Source organism: Gouania willdenowi, chromosome 14, assembly GCF_900634775.1.
Source record: "Gouania willdenowi chromosome 14, fGouWil2.1, whole genome shotgun sequence".
Classification (NCBI taxonomy): Eukaryota; Metazoa; Chordata; class Actinopteri; order Blenniiformes; family Gobiesocidae; genus Gouania; species Gouania willdenowi.
In genome coordinates this window covers 5,272,390-5,287,780 of record NC_041057.1, presented here as the reverse complement: position 1 = coordinate 5,287,780, position 15,391 = coordinate 5,272,390, and the positions used below count along the sequence as shown (strand labels likewise).

Sequence of the window (15,391 nt, the reverse complement as noted above, 5' to 3'; positions counted from 1 at the left end):
CAATCGTCGAGTATTTCATAACGGCTGGACTGGACTTTTTCTTAGAAAGGTAAAGCTGTCAAACTCCAGTAGTTATTTATTAACAATGTCTTGCCAACACGTTAAATAGAATGGGAAAAACTTAGGTGCCTGCAGCCTGCCTGAATAAGTGGCATGCTCATTCTAGAATGAAAAAAAGTGACTTTTATCATCATTATCTTTGTGCAACAGCTTTCAGTATCTCGTGTTGAGGAGAGATTTGTATGTTTGTTACTTGCTGGGAAAATGTTTGAACAAAATGAGTGGAATCTGTCAAAAAAAATGAATAAATACAGTCTCCATAAAATCACAACAGTCGTTTCACATTTAATCAAATTTCATTAGCGTTCAAAAATAAATTAAAAACACCTGTTCACTTTCATTCTGCGCACACACACACGCACACACACACACACACACCAAAAAAAATCAATTACTCTGTATATTTTTACAACATCTTAAGCAACATTTCTGAGTGTAATACACAAAGGAAAACACCTTCATGGTTGTGTAAGCCTGCCAGGTGCTAGCTTATTGTAAACTCTTGTCGCGCATGCCCTCAACAGGACATTTTCATCCACACACACGCGCAATAAACAAACTCGTCGATACAGCATGTCCCCCTTCCTCACACAAAGTACGCACACACAGGACATCATTAAAGGGTCAGATGTCGTTTCAACTAACATGCACGCTTGACACAGGAAATCAGGAAGTCATCGGGTACAGTAAGTGAATTTGTCCAATCGGGATTGTTTTTTTTTTTTTGGAGTCCAAAGCTTATCCATGGCTGCGTTTTCGTTGCTGCTGCTGCTTCAGCCGTCGTGGTTTCAAGATGACATAGTGTCTGTAGGTGGTGTGATGTTCCGATATGAAGGGGATGTAGAAGGCTCTGAAGAACGGGGACGACCTGTGGACAAGAGGCTTTTTGTTTTTAATACGTAGCTCGTTGTTTGAAAGCTTTTGTCTCATGAGTATAATTCAATAAATACCTGGATGCTTGAAGGAACGGCTTGTAAGCAATGACTTTCCACTCCTCCTTGTTGGCTGAGTATCGTGGCTCCAGCTGCGTCTCTTCATCGATATCCAAGTCGACGAGGTAATGGCATTGCTTTAATTCTACCTGCACAGAGAGGAGGCCACGCCCCATGTTAAAACAAACCACATTCCCTCAAATCACAACCTCTGTCTCAAACAGGTTAGGGAGGAGACTTGCATATCTCGATGGCTCCTCTAGATTCTGGTCGTTCATATTAGCCGGAATCATCTGCGTGGCTTGAGGACCGAAGGCGTATGGCTGAGGCAGCTGACCTTTGAACTCAGACTGGATGAACTGCAGCTGCCAGCTACGGACGAGAAGAAAACTTTAATATTGAAGAAGAAACCTGAAGGGAAGTTTAAATGTTTGGACACTGACTTGTGCGGGAGGAGAAAGCTGCTGGGGAAGCGGTACCACTCTTTGCCCACACACACACTGACGGGTCTGCCTTCAGGCACCGAGTGCAGCGTTGGATCTTTAGCGATACGGTGAAACTCTGGGTACAAGTCCAAAGGAGCGTGATAGCCTGCAGACAGAGGGAGTAAAGATCCACTATGGCACTGTTTCTCAAATAGACCCCCATTTGTGCCCCTAGGGGTACACAATGGCACTACAAGGGGTACTTGAGAGCCACTAAATCAGTGTTTTTCAACCTTAGACTTTCACTTTGTGAAAATCTAGTTCAACTAAAATGCAGTAAAAATATCTGAGCTCAAACCTGAGCAAAAGGTAATTCTAGAAAAAAATGTCTTTGGAGTCGCCAGAAATTCTTGATATCAAAATACAAAAAAGTTTGAAAACCACTGCTCTATGGTGCATTAGAGACAAATATGACCTGCGTACACTCACCTCTGAAAAGGGCCACAGAACGAGAGAGTGACATCACTGAGAAGGCCACTACAGCGCTCAAAGCCAACCAGTTGGAGGACACTGTGTAGTGCTCAAGTCGGTATCGTTGGAACAGGAAGTGGTAGCATTTCTGTGGAGAAAAACCCAAAGGTTTTCAAATTATAGACCAACGCGTGTTAATAGAGAATCATAAAGAGGAATGAATAGTGTTGCACTCAAGACCAAAATATACAAGACCAAGGCTGTGTTACAAAACTTTGACTTCTAGGGCTGGGCGATATGGACCAAAATTCATATTTCAATATTTCTTCCCAAAATTGCAATATATGATATAAATCTCAATAATTTGAATTCAAATTAAGTCTCACCAGAAAGAACATTAAGGGTTACATTTGCTGACACAAAATGCCACACAGGCTAAAATAAAATCACGGTGTTTTAAGATTTGTAATACAAAAAAACAAAAGTAAATTAACAAAATGATAGTAAAAAAATTACATTACTACAAAAACACAAATTAACAGAGAAATACACAAAAAAAAAAAAAAAAACACACACACAAATGCATAATTGGACAACAAAAATACATAAAAGAACAAAAATACACACAAAAAAATACAAATAAACAGAAATATACACAAAACAACAATAAAAATACAAAAATGACAAAAAGACAAAGAAGGCACAATTGAACAAATCCAAGAACAACATACAGTACATTCCAAAAAAATACACAAAACAACACAGAAAGACATGACCTAAAATACACAAAAGTACAACAAAAATACACAAAAGGACTAGGACTCATTTTGCCTTTTTTTCTCCTCTATGGGACAGCACGTGTGAGTGAGCTCAGTAGTGTGGCTTGTTTAGGGGAAGGTCTGGGTTACGACGCACTCAGAAATCCATCGAACTGTGCTTTTTTATGTTGTTCTGAGTAAGTAAGTAGTGATAGCAGCGACACCTAAAACGAGTATTTCAACAAAAAATAAGCTATATGTTGATCATGAAATTTTCTGTATCGCCAAAATAGAAAACTTGATATATCTTGAATCTCGATACATTGCCCAGCTCTAACTACAACACTATGAAGGAATAACTCCAACAGATGAGTGTGATGAGTCAAACCTGCAGAGAGGAGAGCGCTACTGCCGCACTGAGGCAAACCAGAGGGTAGATGGGAAAGAGGAAGCGCTCTTCCTTATGAGGCCTGGTGAAAAAAACCAACATCCACACATACATGGGAGCCAGAGTCAGCCAGTACGGTCGGCCCAGGTTCTGCACTGCAGGAAAAACACGTGTCATTTACTTCACTGCTTCACATCAGCAGTCGGACGACCACAGTCAAAGCGTTGCACTAATACCATTAAACCTGTGCAATAATGTTTCCATGAGAGCAGTCAGTGGCAGGGCGCACAGGGCCAGAGCAAACACCAGGTTGAAGTTCAGGATCCCATTTACAAAGTAGAAATGCCACGGCTCCGTTCCTGCAGATCAAAGCACACGGCGGGAAAACTTGATCCCTACTTCTATTCAGAGCATTAAAATACAACACAGCTTTGTCCTCGAACTTAACATATGATTTTCAGTTTCTATACAAAACTAACAATACAGTCAGTAGTTACTGGAAGAAATCACCTCCAGTTGAAATAAAATGGTTTTTTTGTAGTGCTACTTTTTAGATTTCCTAAATTCATGAATTAAGACAAAAATCTGTGAAATGACACCTCTGTCAAATTTGAATGATTTTAATCAAGGAAATCCATTAAATTAAGCTTTTTTAGTTCACCTGTATCACATTTCTATCAATAATTATGAAAAAGCAGACAGAGACATCAGTAGTTCAAAGGATTTTTTTTACCATGTTTTTAAGTTAAAAACTAAGAAATAAGAGAGAATTCAGATTCTAAGGAACTTCTACACATTTCTACTAGTGATGCACCAAAATTTTGGCCGAAAAAAATCCAAAAGTGCCCTTTCGGTTGGAATGTCGGTGCTAAATAAATATTTACATATTTTTAATTGATTCATTCTTTGAAGCATTAATATTGATTCATGCAATTGCAATGCTTTAATTTCAGTGGGGTTAATACACATTCAGAATGGTACTAATAATTTGAATAATTTATTTTGGCGTTTCGGTTTCAGCCAAGAATTTTCATTTCGGTGCATCTTTATTATTTTGGCATGAAGAGGCATTATTGGCCAATATACAAATGCTATAGCAGAGAATAACTATATTTACCATCTTTGGCTCTATTAAGTAAAAAAACTCAGCTTTAACTATATTCATCTTGCTTTTTTTAGTGTCTGTTGTCATGTGACAACAAACCCACAAATCATTAAACACTTTTTGTCATGGGACAGGTTTCTTTTTTTTTTTTGCCTAAATTTCAACAACAAACATCTGACTTTTTTAAAGATAACTGTAAGAAAAAAATTCAATGAGTAATGAAGAAACTAAATACATTTTAAAATTCAATGCTGAATACAGATTTCATGATTGTGTGTGTGGAATCAGTAGATAAAAAAAAAGATAAAAAATAGCACATTACCATACAGATCTGGTCCATGGGGGGTGAAGACATTATACAGCAGAATGTTCAGGGGTGCTATTACCATTTTGCCGTAAAAAAAAGAATCTATAGCCACCAGGGGAAGCTGAAAAAAAAAAAAAACAACAAATTATATATTTGAACATTATTCTGAAAAAAGATTTTATGCAAGATTAGATGATTGAAAGTTGCTACACATTAGACCACCTGTTGGCAATGGAAAATTGCATGTCATAAACCTGTAGCAGCTCTTTCCACTTCAGGAGGTGAACGCTGTCATTACATTATATCATATTTTACATAAACTTTACATTTGTCTCTTTGTTCAGTGAAAAATTGCGTGTAAATGCATGAAATTGTCCCAAAACATTCATGTGAGGCTATATTTAGCATCATATTGAAATTTCTGCATCATTTTCTTTGAGAAAAATAAGAAAAATAGTAAAAATAAATAATGATAATGATGATGTCATTACCGTTTCAGGAAGTGAATTCCGTTTTTTTTCCCCAGTTGTTTTACGCGATCACAGAAAATCAGAGCCCTTATGTTTAGCATTAGCAACCTGTACGTGACATAATCCATTGAACATTCTTACCAGCAGCAGAAGTAAAGCGATCACTGACCAGATGATAAAACTCTTCCATTGTCGTCTGAGCACCAGCAGGTCGAAGGCTATCGGTAACCTGAAGACAGAACAAAACACTGCTTTATATTGATGCGTGACAACAAGATAAAGAGTAAAAAAACCACTGAAAAATGAATAGAAACGTGCAGCGATACCCAATCAAAGCAGAGAAGGGCCATCCAACGATGGCACCAGCAGCAACCCCGAAAACAGCCAACGGTGTTGAGTCCTGAAACCAGCCCGTCATGGCCACCAGGGTCGTGTACATGCAGAAGGATGAAGGTAGAAAAGCTGTAAATAAAAGAAAGAATGTGAAGAAACTAAGATCTGCTGCTTCTTTTTCTAATACAAAGTTAACCCTCCTATTATCCTTGGGGTTATTTTGACCCCATTCAATGTTTATAATTAAAAAAAAATAATAGTTGACTTTTTTGCTTCGTAGTTCATGACTTTTTCCTGATTTGAATTTCATGGTTTTCAATCTGCTGAATGCATACTGCACACATTGGTGTTCCTCTAGGGTCAATTTGAGCTGTTTTAGCTGTGTGAAACTTGTCTCAGAGTGTGACATTACATCCCCACACCTGCAGGTGCAGAGTTGATACATGCCAAAGTAGAATTTGTATTTCCTGTGCCGTGGAGGGCGGGGTATTCCCACAAGGACATTGGTAGTTCATGCAAACTAAGGGAAGAGCAAACATACAAAAGCATGCATGGCAGCCCTTTATCCAAATCATTCCCCATTGTGCTCTGTGTGTATTCCAATCTACACGTGCTCTCTTCTCACTTGAAAATGTCCTCTAGGAAAAGGTTTACTGTCAATGAGGTTTGGGAACAGCTCTTTCACAGTGAAAGTGACGTAAACAAGAATATGCCTGAAACAGAGGACTTTATAGTGAATAACCCCAAATACTGTATGTCACAAAAAGGAGATATAATTAAGTAAATACATATTGTTATGAGAGTATATATAGTTCATTCTGTGAAAGTCATCAATGTGCACCCCAAATTAGAAAAGAAGGAAAAGGTCATATCATCACCACAACCAATAGAGTTCATACGCCTGTAATCATTAATATTGTCAGTAAATTTGAGAAGATTTGGATAATAACAATTCAAGATAAATTAATTCTAATATAAAAGTGTGGTCTGATGGTGGCGCTAGAGAACAGGTCAAGGTTTCATTATCAAGGGGTTATTTATGTATTAAACAAATAATAAACAAAGTGCCTGATGCAAAAACTTGGTCAACAAATTTCTGAAAATCGTTTTTTCTGGAGGCAAATATCCCTGGGGTCAAATTGACCCCAAAGTTAAAATGTGCTAGTAATAAGGGGTTAAAACAAATTAGTATTATTCCAATTAAGAAACAGCATAAAGAGGTTAAAAAAAATGAGACCAACCTGCAGAGGCGGAGAACATGCCTGTGCTCAGAACGAGAAACGCCAGCATCAGGCGACCCACGTGCAAGCCAAACTTTTTACACACCGCCCTGTGTCACATACAGAGCAGACAGTCAGAATTAGACACACACACACACACACACACACGCACACGCACACGCACACGCACACAGCTTTTATATTCTACATGCCAAATATGACGGCTGAAGCAGCAGGAGGAGGAAGGTGCACTCACTTGTAGAAATAGAGCTCACAGACACAGCAGGAGAACGCTAACACACATCGAACAAAGTAGAAAACCAACACCTGCAACACATTTCAAGCACAGGCCTCAAACTATGTGACACTAGAACAAGTCACACATTTGTGTTCGTGTGAATTAAACGTAGGGACTCTGATTTTCCATGGTCACAGAGAACATACAGGAAATGTATAATTCACATTGTAAACTATTGTTTTTCCCCTCCCGTTTTACCTCCATTGCATGTTTTGGGACAGTATCACATTCGCATGCAGAAAACAGGTGAATTAATTAATCAAATGACTGAATTTGCTCAATATCTCGTTCAAAATCTCTAGTAATCATGTTATCCTTTCATTGAAAATACACGCAGAGCTTCATCTACAGTGTGTTTTGAATGTAGGCTTAGATTATTATGACTGCATTGAAATATAAAAAAGGCACTGGTAGAAAGTTTGTTTTCAGGAAATATTTTAACCACTAAAATATCAAGTGTGCATTGTTTAATAAAGCAGAAAAATCCTAGCATTCTAGTTCTGCTAGTTTTTTGTAATGCAGGTTTGATTGACAATTTTCAGCACTTTTTGCCATGTCACAATTCTGGGTCCCGCCATTGCAAACTTAATTTAGCAAACTTAATTTCATCCTACCTAAGCTAAAAGGTGAACTAAACATTTGGTGTGTAACCCCCGTGGCTATGAGACTGCAGCTTGTGTGCATGTTTAACCAGGAAATAAGGGGGGTATGCTTTTTCCTTTCCACTCCGTTATCATCAACCGTATCCATGGAAACCCAAGAACAACTTTTTGATGTCAATTTTTTAAAAGCCAATGAAGGACATTACGAATTAGAACAGGAACCATTGAGTTGTACCTCAGTGTGCGATGGCTGTGACCAACCTTCATGTTTTCCATTCCACTCCGTTACCACAAAAAGGTAACAGAGTGGAAAGATCTTCATCATTCAACCCCATGTTAAACAAAAATTAGGAAGAATTCAGCACTGGTGTTCTGCTGCTCATACAGCACAGCTAACATGGAACATTAGGTGAGCTACTGCAACCTTTAAATTCCAAGATTTTCAACATTCCAAATGTGCCTCGAATGAAAATTTCACCCATATCAAACATTTTCAAGGGTTTTTTCCTGTTAAACGAGGGTCAAAAGAGTCTCAAATAGAAACGATAAAGCTCGCGTGATTTTAAAATTGAAAATCAGAGCCCCTTTAAAGATACAAAAACAGAAAGATATTAATAATAACAATAACACATCTATCGTCTATTTTTTGCATTAATCTTTCTAATAGGAAACGTGAACTGAAACATGCATAAACTCACCTTGTTTGTCTGTAGAACATGAGCATGCAAACAAGCTGGAAGAGCGTGTAACCATAGGTACGCGTAGGATCTGATGGCGTATAGCGGAGAGTATTCCCACGTTTGCATTCCAGTGCCATACAAAAGGTAGTGCATCTGTAACAGAGCAAAATGTGTTTAAACAAGTTCTGATGAACTACGGCCGGGTCCGCAGAACGTCTCTGCGTCGAATAGCACGTACCACCTTCCCGAGAATTCAGTGAAATGACTCGGTTCCACCGAGTAAAACAAATCAAATTGTGCGACATTAAATCATAATCTATGTTGAATTACCTTTGAAACGATATATCACATGACTACGTATGTTTCGATAAATTTAGAAATTACCGTAAAAGGTCGTGGGCCCCTGCCCCCCCCTTTCAAAAGGGTCTCCGAGAGGCTCTTGACATCCGCTCATAGAATATACATGTTAAATTACATCCCTATTCAACACGCATTAACGGAGGAGTACTCATTTGAAATTGGGTCCCCGTAATGGGCCCCATTCATATATTGGTATGTGTCAATGATTCGGTACCACCAGTCCGCAGTATTTGACTCACAAATAAATGAGAAAACGACTTTCACAGAAATAGCCAAAAAAAAGGGGGGGTGCCCCCGGGCCCCATTTAAAAAAAAGTGCTCCGAGCGTCTCATCATATTCATTCATAGAGTATTGATACCAAACTCCATTCTGATCTAACGAGAACTAACAGAGGAGTAGTCATCTGAAAAATGGGGCCCATGGGGTAATGGGCCCACTTATATGTTGGTATGCGTCAATGATTCGGTACTACCAACCGTCGTAATATTTGACTCGCAAATAAATGAGAAATCGACTTTCAAAAATCAAAAATCGGGCTTCGAGCGTCAATGCGTACACATCCATAGATTATAGCTACCAAATTTCAGCCCGATCCATTCATGAATAACGGAGGAGTATTTGAACAAATAAGAATAAGAATAAAAAGAAGAAGAAGAATGAAAAGAAGAAGAAGACTAACAAGAACAAGAAGAAGAAGAAGAGAGTGACGTTGCACCAACAGCAGAGAAACACTCACAGGCTCCCAGTAGTTGAAGGTCTCATCACAGTCTGAGATGTTGCTGAGTAAAGCTGCACAAAAACGAGCTGAAAGGAGGCATTTGAACGCAGTGGAACCTTCAGGAGCCCAGACCTGCCCTCCACGACTTATTGACCTACAGAAGAGCCAAAATATTGTTTATTAAACAAATTTCAAAATTAAATCATAAAATCATGTTTACATTGGAGACGTATCGTGTACTCTAATGCACATTCATATTCAATGACAAAACCCCCTTTATTCTCTTTGTAACTAAAGTGTGAAGCCCAAAACTAAAAAACATTTTGCCTTTTTGCCTTATATATATATTTTTTTAAAATATATATAAGTTTAAAAAAAAAAAGTTACCAAAATGTTAATGTTCTCCAGAAGGTTCTAATAATATATACACATGCACATTTGTGTATGATACTACTCTATACATTGAAGCAATAAGGCCTTTAATCCATAAATCATCGACTCACTCCATGATGTAATAAAATGTCCCAATACAACTTTTTCACTTCCGAAATGATACCAATATTGCCTTTACCGATATCAGCACAAATCATACATACTTTTATTACTTATTTTGTAGTGTGGAATGTTAGAAAAGGCTTGATCATGTGATGTTACTCAAACAGAGAACGATAGTCAGCAACAGTAGGGATGAGAAAAACTGACCAATTTATTATTAACCAATTGGTTACATAACTTGTAACCATCGATATAATATCTACACTATTCTACAATTGATTAAATATAATGTATATCGGAGATTTTAGATGCAGATTTCCGATATTGGTTTTCTGGCTGACATCGGACCGATAGCCGATATCAATATCAGATTGGGACACCCCTAGTTTTGCCTGCCCCATAATGTAATAACGACAGCAAAAAATTTTTACATTTTGGTCTCAGCATCTTGTTACATTATTTACCAGTTGTAACATTTTGGGTTTCATTACATTTATTACGACAATTTGTTACACTTGTTACATATCGGGCTCTAACACTGCCAGCTCTGATCTTTGGTTCAAGAACACGCAGATCTTGTGACATCTTGACTTTTTCTCTCTTTAATCAGTCAGGGCTGACATGAGCAACTGGGGGACAAGTGAAACCGTTAAGTGAATTAGGTACCGTATAGCTTCTAATTTAATATATGCCTAAAAATGTGATTATAATAATAATATCAAATTGAATTCATACTTTCACTTGTTTTAAATGTTATTTTTAGGTTAATTCCTGCTTCATTGTTTTGATAATAGACATCAAAAGGGTTTATAACATACTTCCTCTTTGCTTTGTTCCTATTAAACTCATAAGACTAATTAGTAGAATTGGGACGATGTTAAACGGATTCGAGATGTAGTGGGAGGGGGGATACGATGTTGTTTTTGCACTTTAAAAACAAAAAGCTCAAAGAGAGTTCAAAGTCAAACTATTAAAATAATAACAAACGTAAATAAAATACATATTTGTCTTTATTTCCCTTATTTAAAACATTGTATTTTATTGATCTTGTGAACCAAACAGCTTGTAACGTATCTTGTACTAATGAGCGTTATGTAAATGAAGTGATCCTTATCGTTCATTTAATGATGCAGTGCAGCTACTCTTCACAAAAAAAAAAAAACATTAATTAGAGTCCTCTCTGTGCTCATCATTTTACAGTAGGCCAATTAGAATAAATGTACTCACAAAACAAAATCAATGTGGGCTGAATTTCAAAGTAAATGTCAAGCTCACCACATCATCTGATATATTGAGACACTGTTGTTGACATTTCGGAGTGATGACTCAGCGCTATCACACGTAATTGTTTGAGAAGGTTGTTGAAATTGTTAACAACATGTTTGGATGTCATTCAATTCTTCCAGAATCAGCAGCCAAACTGTATTAGAAGGGAAATGTAGGATCTATATTTCTAAATGCTCTTAGCTAAAAAATAACATTAAAAATAGTTTCAGGGTTCCACAATGTCAGCAAATAATAAATGAGTCATTACATTTTAACAGCATTACAATTATTCAATAAAATAATGCATTCCAGCTTGGTTTTATCCCAGTATCTTCCAGCATGTATGAAAAAAAAAATCTATATTAATCGTGAAATGTTTTGAGATCCCTGTGTTGGAATACTATTTTGATCGTCATTTTAATTAATTTCAATTCATCTTTATTGATATGGCATCCATTACAACAATACGTTATTTCATAGCACTTTGTCACAAAATATTATTGTAAATTGTTAAGAAAAAAACCCAACAATTCCACATTTCTGTTGTATTTTTTAGCCTTGGCCGCCAGGGGGAGACAACGCACAGTCTGATATTTTGTTAAATTCAAAAGTGGAAATTCTGCAATATTTTCACAGAAATCGTTTATTTTTTATGGCGTTACTTAGCTTCCTTAATAACGCGACAGCGCTCAGAACAGAAACGGGCACAGAATCTGAAATAGAGTGCGTAAAAACAGCACACTGCACGTAATAATCAGTATTGTGGCTTTTAAAACTGCTCAAACACTTTCTGCGCCCTCGCATTCGATCAGAGCTCTTTTTTACACGCTATGCACTGGTTTTATGCCCTAGATCAGTTGTTCCCAACCCTTCTTGTCTTGTGTACCCCTTGAGCCTTTTTGTCATACCATGAGTACCCCCTCACTCATACGTGTCCATGATTCTCCAAAAGTAGAACATAACAACTGAATATTCAACACAAGTCATTTTATTTCATCTCCTTAAATTGAACAATTAATATTCAGGCATTGTCTTCTTATTTAACTCAAATTAAACATAAAATGATGTTGCCTTCAAGGCAATAAAAATGATAAATATAAGAAATGATATTATAGTAAACGTTTTTATTATTAACACTGTATTGTTAATACTAATATATTATGATTATATTGTTATTAAAGAAAAATAATAGTTAAAATTAGAAAAAAATAAGATACAATTAAAAATAATAAGTAATATAAATAAATAAATTCAAAACAAATAATGACCTGCCTGTGTTATATATAACTTTTATGACATTTAGCACAAAAGGAGCTTCTTTGAATAATAATATAATGTAATATAATAATAGTATGTCCCCTTTAAACAGACATTTAAACTTTAAAAACAAGTCATAGCGCACATGTACCATTTTTTTTGACGGACTTATGAAATGACTAAGAATATTTCTTAATATCTTCCTGGTTGGGAAACACTGACTTATATTACAGTGAGCGCTCTCACGTAATTATGGAACCTAAGTAACGCCATACTTTTTTTTACTTGAAATTTCAGTTTTAGTCATTTTTTTTAAAAATCAACATTTGTTTGTCTAATAATTTGTGTGCATATTGCAGTATTGCTGCTCGGGACTGACAAGGACTTTTAAAAGAGTGGTATTAGTGCATCCCTAATTGTTGTTTTTTCTTTCTATTTGAGAACGGCACTGTTTGCACTAGAAACAGGAAGTATTAGTCTTCTATATTCCTATTGAGTTGAAAAGGTCATCAGTATGTTTATGCCCATAGTTCAAGTAGGTCTGGGTGATATGGACCAAAACTCATATCTCAGTATTTTTTTCTCAAAATGGTGAAATACATTATACTGTGAATCTCAATATTTTTCAATTAGAATCAAGTCTGACAAGAAAAACTATTCTGGGTTAAATTTGCTGATGTGTGTCTGCCGAGTGCCACTTTTGGCTTTTTCTCCTGTAAAGGACAGCACGTGTGAGTGAGTTCTGTAGTGTGGCTTGTTTAGGAGAAGGTTTGGGTTAAGACGCACTCAGTAATCCATCTACCTGTGCTTTTCATGCCTTTTTGAGAAGTTGCAAAAGCAGTGACCCCTAAAATAAGTATTTTGACACAAAATAGGCTATATATATATAACAGAAATAGAAAACTCAATATATTGCCCAGCCCTAGTTTGTGTGGTATCGGTACACGGGACCGACAAGCACTTTAAAAATAAAGTGGTATTGGTGCATCCCTAATTGTTGTCAGTCCCTGTTTTCATTATTCTATTTGGAGAAATGGTTTTAAGTATGTTTATGCCATAGTCAAATAAAAGTGTGGTTATATTTTCAAATGCATTTTTTTTAGGGTCTTTCCCATTCCAAAACACTGTCCATTATGTGAATGATAACTATTCTTTAGTTCATGAACGTTAAAAACTCAGATGGGTCATAATTTAGGCTAATATTGTTCCTTTTCGATATGACACGTCACCGTACACATAATTAAATCAATGTCCGTATGAATGAACAGCACCGGGGCATGAACTGACAGCTAAGGTTCTGACATAAATGGGGCTTTATAGTACAATATAGGCTCATAAAATGAATTCATTAAACCACACAGTTAGAGAAACACATACAGCTGTAAACACAGTCATATGAGTCCTCAGTGCTCGCTAAACTCACGCTGACGAGTCTTTCCAGGAAGCTATCTATCGGAGTGCTAACTAGCTTAGCATCCGCTCAGCCTGTCACTCACACCGGGGGATGGAGCTCACAGCACCGGTGGCTACATTAGCCTAAAGCCCGTGTCATACTCACTCCTGTCGGGCCTCTGTCACTTTACTTTCCTCGCTGACTTTCTCTTCCTTTGGAGGCCGAGGTTCAGCCGACACGTTGACATTGTTTGGGTCTTGTTTACTGCCTCGTCTGCTGCGCTGCCGGAGCGTCTTGGCCGCCATGTTTAGCGAGGCTGGCTGCTTCCAGACCCGAGCGCACGTCGGTCATTTTCGCTTGTGTTCGGATATTGATACTCGTCATCATCACAGACACACAGTAGTCTGGTTATAAGTGTTATTTAGTACCGACATCAATAGTATTGATGATTAAAATGCTTACACATTGTTGTTATTATATTGACAATACAACAACAATGGATTAGTATTTTAATAATTGTTTATTCATTTTTACATCATGGCCTAATAGATAAATGGGCAACTTTTATCACAACAACGGCCACAAAAATGTGATGTCTGATTCAAGGGCCACAGAATAGAATATATGACCAATCAGTGCATTAATACGGAAATAATAATAATAAAAACATTAGCATCTATTTATGTGGTCGTTTTATTTTTGTATGTTCTTGTTCTCTTGGTGTCATTTTGTGTATTTTCTGTTGGAGTCATTTAGTCTAATTTTTTGTTTGACCATTTTATATGTTTCTGGAGTCATTTTAACTTTTATTTTGTATATTGTGTGTCTTGGGGAGTGATTTTGTACATTATTGTCATTTTGTGTGATTTTGGCCTTTTATTAACATTTTAATGGTTGTTTATTTACATCATGGCCTAATACAGAGATGGACATTTTTTTTTATCACAGTGAGGGCCACAAAAATGTGATCATCTGATCTGAGGGCCACTTTATCAATATTCACGTCAGCATACAATATATGACCAATTTGTGCATTAATACAGAAAAGAACAAAGGTTGTTTTTTCTTCTATTTTTGTATATTCTTGTTCTTGCATGTGCTTTTGGTGTCATTTAGTGTATTTTCTATAATGTATGTATTTTGTTGGATCATTTAGTGTATTTTTCATGTTACTAGAGTCATTTTTGTGGGGGAGTTTCTTGTTGACATTTTGCATTTGATCTATTTTTTGCCATTTTGCATGTTTTTGCAGTATTTTTAAGTTTTTTTTTGTATGCGTCATTTTGTACATTATTGTGACAATTGTGTGTGATTTCCTGCCACCTAGTGATTTTGGCCTCATTTTGTAGGTTTTGGTGTTGTATTGTGCATTTGTTTTATAATTTCTGTACTTTTTTGTCATTTTGTTGGTTTTTGGATTCCTTTTGTGCATTTATTTTAAGGGATGCACAAAATTAGAGCAAGAGCAACCAGTTTCCCATGTAACTATCGCCTAAAACATCAACAACACAAGCTCCACCTCAATAAAGAAAAAAATTAATTCATTTAATTGAAATAAAAAAAAAATATATATATGTATGTTCTGCCATACATTGCCAGAAATCCATTTAATTAGTATAAAATGAAAGGTTTTCATTTGATTCTTGAATGTGTTTGTGTGCAGGGGAAACTTTCAAAAAGTTTAATAATTGAAGAAGTGAAAATGCCTCATTTTTTCTTCAAAAATGTAGTCAAACTCTTTCACAGTTCAACATATTTTATTATTACAGGTAGATGATACAAGTCATGGCTGATCTTTTATTTTTAGTGTATATTGTCTTGAGAGTTACAACCTTTTGAAGTATTTTCAAAT

The 15,391-nt window shown here is 36.4% G+C and overlaps 1 protein-coding gene across 3 annotated transcripts; it reads right to left on the bottom strand.

Moving 5' to 3' along the window:
• Positions 1 to 320: 320 nt before the first annotated feature.
• Positions 321 to 13,895, bottom strand: alg9 (ALG9 alpha-1,2-mannosyltransferase). 3 transcript variants are annotated; one of them, XM_028467188.1, is made up of 15 exons: positions 13,705 to 13,895; positions 9,147 to 9,282; positions 8,068 to 8,202; positions 6,726 to 6,796; positions 6,491 to 6,579; positions 5,243 to 5,378; positions 5,058 to 5,145; positions 4,462 to 4,567; positions 3,271 to 3,393; positions 3,035 to 3,189; positions 1,907 to 2,036; positions 1,436 to 1,583; positions 1,235 to 1,364; positions 1,011 to 1,141; positions 321 to 928 (listed from the first exon to the last, which is right to left on the bottom strand). In XM_028467188.1, the coding sequence occupies exons 1-15, from the start codon at positions 13,842 to 13,844 to the stop codon at positions 799 to 801; spliced, it is 1,848 nt and encodes a 615-aa protein (XP_028322989.1). In that variant the 5' UTR covers positions 13,845 to 13,895; the 3' UTR covers positions 321 to 798. The 3 variants fall into 3 exon arrangements, with proteins under 3 accessions (XP_028322989.1, XP_028322990.1, XP_028322991.1); XM_028467189.1 differs by lacking the exon at positions 6,491 to 6,579 and having other exon boundaries at positions 5,086 to 5,145; XM_028467190.1 differs by lacking the exons at positions 6,491 to 6,579; positions 8,068 to 8,202; positions 9,147 to 9,282; positions 13,705 to 13,895.
• Between the last annotated feature and the right edge of the window lie 1,496 nt (positions 13,896 to 15,391).

Excerpts from the sequence above, each read along its gene's own strand:
- alg9 (XM_028467188.1), bottom strand. The coding sequence starts at position 13,844 with ATGGCGGCCAAGACGCTCCGGCAGCGCAGCAGACGAGGCAGTAAACAA. Across the intron at positions 1,365-1,435 it reads AGCTTTCTCCTCCCGCACAA|CTGGCAGCTGCAGTTCATCC; the intron begins GTCAGTGTCCAA and ends TCTCGTCCGTAG. Across the intron at positions 929-1,010 it reads CCGTTCCTTCAAGCATCCAG|GTCGTCCCCGTTCTTCAGAG; the intron begins GTATTTATTGAA and ends TCTTGTCCACAG.